This window comes from Carassius carassius, chromosome 13 (assembly GCF_963082965.1).
Source record: "Carassius carassius chromosome 13, fCarCar2.1, whole genome shotgun sequence".
NCBI classification, from domain to species: Eukaryota; Metazoa; Chordata; class Actinopteri; order Cypriniformes; family Cyprinidae; genus Carassius; species Carassius carassius.
Window position 1 is genome coordinate 5,610,621 of NC_081767.1, and position 10,546 is coordinate 5,621,166.

Here is a 10,546-nt window from a genome sequence, read left to right on the forward strand (position 1 = left end):
GTCCACCTGATTTACATAACATATTTTGTTTGTTATCAAAAACAATATCTACTCTAGAGGGACTTGGCTGTTGTTATTGATTCTATTTGGAAGTCTACCGGAAGTTAAGTTAGATCCACAAAAGCGCGCATGCGCAGTAACGTTTGTTTATGTTGTTGCCGTTGAAACCGTCTATAGGAGTGCACTAAAACACTTCAAACACCTTAGCAACACCAGAACATCTTAGCAACCACATAGTAACTCCTTAGTAACCAAAAACACAAAAAACATTCAAAGATCCATAGAACTTATAATCAAACACATAGACTTTCAAAATAGACCTATATTTTGAATTCCACACGTACTGTGTTGATAGCAAAATTTGCATCGCACTCTGTACACATACTAAGACATATAGTCAAGTATCGTGTCAGTGAATTTTGCATTGGCAAAGCAGCAATGCAATTGCAATTTCTTTCTTTAAATGTAAAAAAACCGCACACTAAATAACTTACCAATAAATGTAGAATTTGTGACATATTCTCTTGAAAGACAAACAGATGTCTTATCCCTTTAAACTCACATTCTTCTATTTATTTCCCTTCAGCCCGTCAACCTCCAGGTGTGCCCAGCCAGCGGCCCATAACCCCTCCAGGATTTTACCCCGCAGATACACCCAGCCAGCCGGGCGGCCTGCTCTACCTGATCGTGGGCTGTGTTTTGGGCGTCATGGTGCTCATTCTGCTGGTCTTCATCGTCATGTGCTTGTGGAGGAACCGTCAGCAGACCAGTCTGCATAGTAAGTGCCACACTTCCTGGTCTAGGTTTTAGTTTTCGTCCATATGCTTCTTGGGACCACTGGGAACCAAAGTACTGAATGATTACTAAGAAAACTATTGAATTTCCTTCATTGTAGTGTTCAAAAATCATTACAATGTTTTTTTTTTAAGTATAGATTTTTATGGTGGAACTTATGCTACTGTTATTATTATATTTAGATATGTAGTAATGATAGCAGCAGCGCTGTGTTGTTTTAGTTTATGTAGTATTTCTGTAAGGTTAAGAAAGGTTATGTTATGTCAGTAAATTCTTTATGAAATTGAGTTGGAGTTCACCTCCTGATCCAGGCCTGGTTTTCATTGCCTCTCCTTGACAGCCGGACCTTTGAAGTTTTCTTTCTTTTTGTCTTTTTTTCTCTCTCTTTCGCTCTCAATGAGATTGAGTAACAGAATAAACAGTGCTGGCCGCAGCGGTGCGTATAAGTAGTAACACAGACACATCTCCCCCTGAAACAGGCCACAAATGGGCCTGCTAACTTTAATCACTCACACTCCAGTTCACTACTAGTTGGTTTTCCACATGTGTTTAGCAAAAGCATTATTTCATATTTGTGCCTTTTCTACAGCGTTTTTAATGCAATATTAACATCTTGACTATAATTTCTGAATTTATTAGTGTTAGTTATATTTTGTGTTAATATTTAATAAAAAGAAAATAGTTTTTTTTTTTCATTTACACTATACTGTCCAAATGAGTCATTAAGAATTTTTTTTTTTTTTTTGCAACTCTCTTATGCTCACCAAGGCAATTTATTTGATAGAAATTGCAGGAAAACAAAATATAATATAGTGAAATATTGTAACCCTTTAAAAGAACCGTTTCACATGATCCTTCAGATATCATTCTAATATGCTGATTTGGTGTTCATCAGACATTTATTATTATTATCAGTGTTGAAAACCGTTATGCTGCACATTTTTATATTTTTGTGGAAACTGATGTTTTTTTTTTCAGGATTCTTTGATAAAATTTCAGCATTTATTTGAAATATTTTGTAACATTATAAATGTCTTCACTGTCCTTGATGAATGAAAGTATTAATTTCTTGGGGAAGAAGAAAAAAAGACCTTACGCAAAACCTTTGAATGGTATATAATATTAATAATAATAATAAAAAAAATAATTATCCTTTTTATTTCTACACATTCAAAAATATACTAACTTAAAACAAAAATTCTCTGTAGAATACGACCCTCCAAGTTACCTGTACCAGTCTGCAGAGATGAACGGCCATGTTCTGGAATATTCCACGCTGCCCGGCTCCAGCCATGTGAATGGAAGCGTGCACACAGGCTGTGGACACACCGCTCCCATGATGCCCCAGGCCTGCCATCACCTCCACCACAAACTGCCCAACGGTCTGGCTTTGCTGAATGGATCAGGAGGCCTCTACCCTCCTGGGCATCTGCATGCACATGATGCATCTCTGCCCCACAACACCACGGAGTACGATCACTCACACCCTCATCACCTTCATAACGTGAGTAAATGTGTGCGCATGTGTGGTTGTATTTAGATTCTGGTAATCGAGTAGAGATAAAGTGCCTGACATTGTTGTCCTCTTTGGTTTTCATGCAGTTTTTGTATTGTAACTGTTGCTGTATTAACCATTTATCACCCAGAACCATTCTAAATTTTACAGTATATAGAGCAATGTAGTATATGGTATAGAATGATATAATGTTTTATTTATTTATTTATTTATTTTGTATGGTTATGTTCATGGTTTTTGATGTTTGATGTTGGCATGTGTCTAAACCAGTCTGGAAATAGTATGGGATAAATAAGATTTGTAAATGTTTTTGGAAGAGGTTTCTTATGCTCACAAAGGCTGCATTTATTTTATCAAATATATATAGCAAAAACGATTCTCTATTGGAATCTATTTTAAAATGTAATTTATTTCTGTGATGCAAAGCTGAATTTTCAGCATCATTATTCATTTGTCATATGAGTCTTCAGGAGTCATTTTAATATGCGGATTTGCTGCTCGATTATTATTGGTACTCAATTATTAACAATGGTTGTTGTTGTTATTATTGTCAATCTATAATTTTTTTTGATGCTTAATATTTTTTTGGTGAATAGAATGTCCAAAAAAAAAACTGCATTTATTTTAAGTATAATTTTTTATATTACATTATAAATTCCTTTACTTACACTTTTGATCAGTTTAATGTGTTCTTCCTGAACAAAACTATACATTTTTCTCTTTTTTGGGTCACAAATTAGTTATTTAATAATAAATGTTTCTTGAGCAGCAGATCAACATATTAAAATTATTTATTAAGGACCATATGACATTGAAGACTGGAGTTATGATGCTGAAGAATAAAAAATATATAAAAAGAAAATTCACAATATTACTGTTTTTTCTCTCTCCGTATTTCCGATCAAATAAATGCAGCCTTGGTGAGAAAGAGACTTCTCTCAAAAACCTAACTTAACTAACAAAAACGGACAACCCTAATTTTTTTTACAATATAGTATAATACAGTAATATGTTGTGTTATAGGGTATTATAGTGAAATATAGTATAGTGTTTCCTGATATAGTTTAGTACAATGTGGTATTGTACAGTTAGTGTGGTATGTTAAATAGTAAAAGTAAGAAACAATACTATTAAATACTTAGATGTGAGTGAGAAATGAGAAGTGAAATACAGTTATTGTTATGTCTGATGTGTGTTTGTGTGGCAGGGTGGAGGGATATACACGGCTCTGCCCCAAAACGACTCGTCGGACTGCATGAGCTGTCAAAACTTCTGCAACAACAACAGGTGAGGAAGAGCGTAATGTAATACTGGAGAAGTCAAGCCCAGTAGCTAGTTAATGTTTGGTGTTTACATCCCTCAGAATTATGTTTTGCTCAGCACGCCTCCAGTAAGCAAACCAATCATCTGTTCCATCTGGTTCTCATTTCACCCCTGACCTGAGCTTATTCTGTTCTGGGCTAAACACCCACACACACACACACATGGCGACTCCCCTCGACGAGGTTTGTTTGTGTACTCTAGTGTGTCCGGCAGTAACAGTTTACACTGAACGCACCCCTGCTACAGTCTTAATGAGCGGAGTGTTTATTTAGCCGCGGTCAGCGGGAGAGCTGAGGGAAATCCTTCTGAATGGAGCTGATATCAGCGTACCAGCTAACCGGGCACGCTTTGTATCCCTGATTACTTCTTGAGTGAGCATACAGTTATCTGCATGTTTATTTATGCTCTCAGGTATTGTTTGTTTATGTGTTTATGTGAGTGAGTGTGTGTGTGTGTGTGTGTGTGTGTGTGTGTGTGTGTGTGTGTGTGTTGAAGCCTCTGTGTCTTATCAGCATGTGCAAACACACAGAGACACAGGCAGTTGAGTCTGGTCAGGCAGCGTAGAGACTCGCGGAAATAAATCTGTGATCTCAGATGCGATCAGAGTTTGACATCGCAGAGAAGCTTGTTTCAGCTGGTACACAGGCTCGAGCTGTACTATAAAGGTTTTATTAACAAAAAAAAAACAAAAATAAATAATAATATAATTTTCATCATTTATGTGCTTCTGAAACTGTGTGACTCTTCGGTTAAACACAAAGGTAGAAATTTTGGAGAATGTTCATGTTCACTAGAAGTATATTGTGACAAGGGATGTAAACACTTTTGGGTTTATAATAAATATGGTCAAAGTGGCATGCATGATTTAAATACATATTTATTTATTGGTTGATATTGGATATTGGATATAATACTTTTTCCTGTTTTTACATTTAGATTTTCTTTGCTGTCAACAAATACCATACTCTATAACGTTTATAATTGTATTACAATACTAAATGTTATCTTTAGCAAATATCGAAAATAATATTAATTGTTCATACTGTGCATAATAATGTTGCCCAATGCCTAAATGCCCTTTAACTGCTTTCAACTAGTTTTTAGTAGTTAGTTTTTATATTTATCTACAGAGTTTGTTATATATATATATATATATATATATATATATATATATATATATATATATATATATGTATATGTGTATGTCACTTTCACTTATAATATTATTATTATAAAATATTATTTTTTTTTTTCAGATAGTTTTCAGCCAAGGTATAACTTTTGGCAAGGTACTAAAATAGCTAAAACTGAAATAAAAATTAATAAAAACTATATAGACATAAATAATAAAAAAATTATGATATACAAAATGTCTAAAACTTTAACGAATATGAAAATAACAATGGAAAATATCAAAATAAAAACTATAGTAGTATCTCGATACTAAAATCATTGAGTAGTTTTGTAAAATAAAAAATATATATATATTAGACTTAAAATATAGCTCATATAGTTTTTGAAATATGGTCATATGCATCAGTTTTATGATGCTTTGTGGTCAAAAACCAGTTGTGTTGGCAAAAGGACATAAGTTTATAACTGTTTTCATGAGAATATCTGGAAAATGCTTAGTTGGTTCAAAGAAGTTCAAGCTTCAGCCTCGACACGTGCACTGGCCATTATTTACATCTTGCATTTGTGTTTTGTGGACAGGTGTTACACAAAAACCAATGGCACTTTCTCGGGCGGCACTCTCCCTGTAATGCACCGCATGGCAGCGCGCCAACCCAACGGGCTGGAAATGATGCCCCTCAACCCTGTTTTGTCTCGCTGCCATGGATGTGAAAGCCCACAGCTCAACGGCTCCCAGGAGAGAGATCCAGCCGAAGAGTTAGAGGAGGGCAAGGCTCCACCCTTTTCCCAGAATTCCCCTCTTCTGCCAGCAGGAACAAAGTCCACCCTCGAGCAGCAAAGAGGTGAGAGAGTTTCAGTGCTATAAAGAGTTCTCTGATTCACTCTGCACTCCTTCTGAATGAGGAAAGTCAGTGTTTCTTTTCGCTGTTCAGGAAATTACTACATTGGCAAACTGTAAATTACCCATCATGCAATATTATTATACTTGACTAGATTGCCGCATACTGGAGCTGGTGCATAATTTTTTTCTATCTGTTTGTGTGCATGTAACAGGAGTTCAGACCGTGAAGCACGAAGACTCAGAGGGTCCTGTGGTGTGTTGGGAACGGCTGGGACTGCCTGATCTGGACTGTAAGGAAAAAACTGCCTGGATCTCTACTGGAAGCCTGACTGGAGATCTCATCCAGCCTACTGTGCAGGAGATCTGAATATGTTCAACCAGAAAACACTTATCAAACATGCATACACACTAAACGAGAGAAAGAGAACGAGAGAAAAAATTGGGAATAGGAACATGAACGACCAGCGATGGAATGGTCAAAGACATTGTGTGACTTGAATTGGACGCTAAACTGACTGCTTACAGCGCTGGAGAAGACTGATGAGAGAAAGAAGAATGAAAAGAGACTTTTATGCAAAGATGCAAAGGCTGAAACGATCCTACTTGTGGGAGGACTTTTAAAAGTAAAAGCAGAAACTCTTTAGATGACTTATTTATTTTTTGTAGTAGTAAAATATTATTTCATATGAATGTATCTGTTGTAAGAAAAAAGTTTGTCTTTTATATTATTTATGCTTTTTTTTTTTAATGAGAAACTTTGACATTTTTGTTGTTTATTTGACTTTGGAATTTTTTTTTTTTTCAGTGTGGAGTTTAGCCATTGTATGTGTAAAGTTTTGTAATAATATAAAGAGAAGATTAAGTATTACACCTATCCATTTCTTCCTCTGAAGTTTTCATGCTATACCTTATTTTACGCTCTCAAATTTCCGAATATTAACATAGTTTCATATGGGCCCTTAACATGGTTTATTGCACCTCTAAAACACAAATGTAATTCACAAGTGGAATCTAGGAAACCTGCAAGCTCAAATCTTAAACGTTTGGTTTTGAATCCAAAATTAGGTTGGTCCCACTATAATCAAGTCTTTGCCTGAGGGATATCAGAAATATCTGCTCAAGTGTCTGGTAATTGCAACAGTTCTTTGAAGTTTCCCACAGCCTCCCATCCACACCTCCTCTGTGCTCTCTGCGTCTCTTTTTTTGTTAACCATAAACAAACATGCAAGTGCTTGAATGACCTTTGACCCTCCCAAGCTGGGTTGAAAGGCACTGAATGTGTTGACATCACATGAGTGTTCTTGTTTAGTTGCTTAGTGGAGCTCATTACTGCGGTCTCCTTATTTCAGCTTAGGATGTGGTTTGTACTCAAGTTGACCATCTGCATAAGCAGATTGCCAAAGTGTGTATGGTGCATTGTCATGTTTTGCAGTCTTTTTAACATCTGATTTCAGGCTGGCTGGATTGAGATGTGTTTTCATAATAATTCCATCTGTCAAGGGATATCATATCGTTGTTTTCTTTTTTTCTTTTATTTCTTTTTTTCTGGAGATACGAGAGCTTGATGTACTATGGAATTATATTGTACATTTCAGGCCCCAAACATCCTCCACCATCCATAAAGAGCATTTATCGACACTAAGCTTAAAAAATGTCTCCTCCTGAACTTTTGCTCTGATCACTGACAACTACAATGATGATAAAAATGAATATTTTCCCTTAAAATTATCTTGATCTAATGTTACCTTATCCTGACTACACCCTTCCTGTAAAATTCAATTCAAGTTTATTTGTATAGCGCTTTTTACAATACAAATCATTGCAAAGCATCTTTACAGAAAATTAAGTTTCTTCAATATTTAGTAGTAGCTTATCAGTGGTGACTGTCAGTTTATGTGCATATGACAGGAGTTTACGGAAAAATGTATTAAAGATTTAGTCAAAAAGATGATGAACACTATTAACATTAATTATTATATGATGCAATCATACTTGTAGCAAAATATGGTAGTTCTGTATGTTGATTCAGGGTTAGCATCATCTGCATCATCTGAGGTCCTCTGGAGAGGGGACATCATCTTTTCTCAGGTGTTCTGGATCAAGACTGGAGCTTATGTAAATCCTGGTTAGCAAAACTAAGAAACAAATAGAAACATAATTAGCGTAGCTGCTGTTTCAACCAAGTATAATTTATCAGTTTAACCCAAGCTAAAGAATAATAATGTGCATTTGATCAGATACAACTGCAGTCCAAAATTATAAGATGCATTTTGGACTACCTGTAGCTTGTTTATTGAAGATGCTGGACAACCACCTAGAAGTGCATTACAATAGTCCAGTCTAGAGGTCATAAATGCATGAAATGCATATTAGTTTTTCTGCATCAGAAACAGGTAACACGTTTTGTAGCTTGGCATTGTTAATGCTAAGATGGAAGAATGCTGCTTTTGTAATATGGGAAATATTGTTTTCCATAGACAAGTTGCTGTTTAATGTAACGCCCAGATTTTTGACTGTAGAGGAAGTAACATTACATCCATCTAGTTGCAAACTGTAGTCCACTAACAATTATTATTATTATTATTTTATGTTTTCTTGTATACATTATGAGTGATTTACAAGTATGTGCCTTTTCAGTATTTCCATATGGGGCAGTAGCAAGAATCGGTGCAAATTATTTATTTTTTTGTCAGTTTTCGCTGTTGTCGTGGTGGGCCATTTTATTTTTATTAAGTCATTGATGTCCCCATTTCAACTGGTAAATTAGAGTATAAATTAGCTAAATGTTATAAAAAAAGATAAATAAGATATTTATTGTAGATGGTCTAACTTAATGTTCATGAGCTAAGACTGTCATGTCATGACATCATAACTTGTCTAACCATGACTGAGAGGTTGAACCTCTGTGTATTTTGCCCTGAGTTCTGAATAATGTAGGCTGGTTGGAGCAGATGGTGGCTAACAGAGATGGCAATTTTAGTCTCACAGTCCTCAGTAAAGCCAGTCACTGACTTCCAATTACAGTGCCAACACCGCCACCAGACATTCAGGCCTGCTGGTTTTTTCCCTACAAACCCTTTTGACATCATGATGCTTCCATCTGTCATTCTTGGTTGGAAAGAAAAATGAAGATGGAGGAAAGATAGGAGGTCTTGCTGTTGCCAGATTGTGGTGAACCGTTTAGCGCACTATCCAGGCCACTTAAAGGTGGTTTCCTGAATAATGGCTGGACCTACGGTGTCTGGATTCTGCTCCACTGGGCTTCAGCTGGAAAACCAAAGCCAGGATCTAAATAACAGGCAAAGGTTGGCTCAGAGACCTGAAGTATAAGAGACTACACAATGATATTGAAGATTATTCTCTTGGACCTGCAAATTTTTTTCATTATTGTGAAGATGACTTTTAGAGCGGTGGCCAGTATAGCTTGAGCCACAAAAGCATTCTTGTAGCTGAAATAATAGAGCAGGACTCTAATGGTGCTTTTCCGCTGCGTGGTTCAACTCGGCTTGGCACGGCTCAGTACGGCATGCCACGTGCTCAGCTTGTTTTGCGTTTCTACTGCAGTTTAGTATTGCTTTAGCTTTATTCACGTCATTATAGTCGCGTCGCCCCATCAAGCTCTCACTGGATCTGCTCCACTTCTCTCTGTACTTCCTCAATAGACAACGAAACAGTCACTTTTTAGTTGTTAAATAGTTGCGTTCGATCCTTTGCTGGCTGTGCTGATTTAAATCTAGCGGTTCTGGTGTGTTTGTGTCACAAGTTCAATGACGAAGGTAGTAACGATTCTCTCTGGCCAGTCCGTGATCAATAGAGTTTACATGTCAGGTTTTGGTAATGGTATGGTTCACTTGGAACCTCAACCAAGGTGGTACTAAAAAAGTACCAGGTACCGTGTACTGTACCCAGTAAACCGTATCAAGCCATACCATGCATTGGAAAAGTGCCATAATAATGTTCTGTTCCGTTCCCAGGGAATAGAAAAACTGATCAAATGTATGCCTTGAATGCAGTGCACTTTGGATAAAAGTGTCAGAGAAAAGAGAATTAGAACCTTTTGGCAAGGTGCTAAATCTACAAGCAATTCTAAAAACATACATTCTCAGAAAAATGTTACTGGTGCAGTATCTTTTCAAAAGGTAGACTTTTTAGGTACTAATATGTACCTTTAAGGTACCAGTACAGACTCTCAGGTACAAAGGTGTACCTTTTGAAAAGGTTCTACCCAAGTGACAGCTTTTGTAGTGTAGGCAAATTGTTGATTAAGGATGGAGCTAAACTCTGTAGGTCAGTGGCCCTCCAGGACCAAAACTGCCCAACCCTGCTCTACTGAGAAAGAGTCCAGAATTATTTAATGGCTGGACCTACGGTGTCTGGATTCTGCTCCACTGGGCTTCAGCTGGAAAACCAAAGCCAGGATCTAAATAACAGGCAAAGGTTGGCTCAGAGACCTGAAGTATAAGAGACTACACAATGATATTGAAGATTATTCTCTTGGACCTGCAAATTTTTTTCATTATTGTGAAGATGACTTTTAGAGCGGTGGCCAGTATAGCTTGAGCCACAAAAGCATTCTTGTAGCTGAAATAATAGAGCAGGACTCTAATGGTGCTTTTCCGCTGCGTGGTTCAACTCGGCTTGGCACGGCTCAGTACGGCATGCCACGTGCTCAGCTTGTTTTGCGTTTCTACTGCAGTTTAGTATTGCTTTAGCTTTATTCACGTCATTATAGTCGCGTCGCCCCATCAAGCTCTCACTGGATCTGCTCCACTTCTCTCTGTACTTCCTCAATAGACAACGAAACAGTCACTTTTTAGTTGTTAAATAGTTGCGTTCGATCCTTTGCTGGCTGTGCTGATTTAAATCTAGCGGTTCTGGTGTGTTTGTGTCACAAGTTCAATGACGAAGGTAGTAACGATTCTCTCTGGCCAGTCCGT

The 10,546-nt window shown here is 36.9% G+C and overlaps 1 protein-coding gene across 1 annotated transcript in view; it reads left to right on the top strand.

Annotated features, from left to right (window-relative positions):
* LOC132155891 (cell adhesion molecule-related/down-regulated by oncogenes-like) overlaps window positions 1–6,477 on the top strand; it is a 44,252-nt gene extending 37,775 nt beyond the window's left edge. Inside the window, exons 15-19 of the mRNA XM_059564649.1 lie at window positions 587–778; window positions 2,004–2,299; window positions 3,519–3,598; window positions 5,348–5,610; window positions 5,822–6,477. Of these exons, the coding sequence (XP_059420632.1) occupies window positions 587–778; window positions 2,004–2,299; window positions 3,519–3,598; window positions 5,348–5,610; window positions 5,822–5,976 (986 nt within the window). The 3' untranslated portion in view covers window positions 5,977–6,477. The remainder of the gene's footprint in view (window positions 1–586; window positions 779–2,003; window positions 2,300–3,518; window positions 3,599–5,347; window positions 5,611–5,821) is intronic.
* The last annotated feature ends 4,069 nt before the right edge of the window (window positions 6,478–10,546 follow it).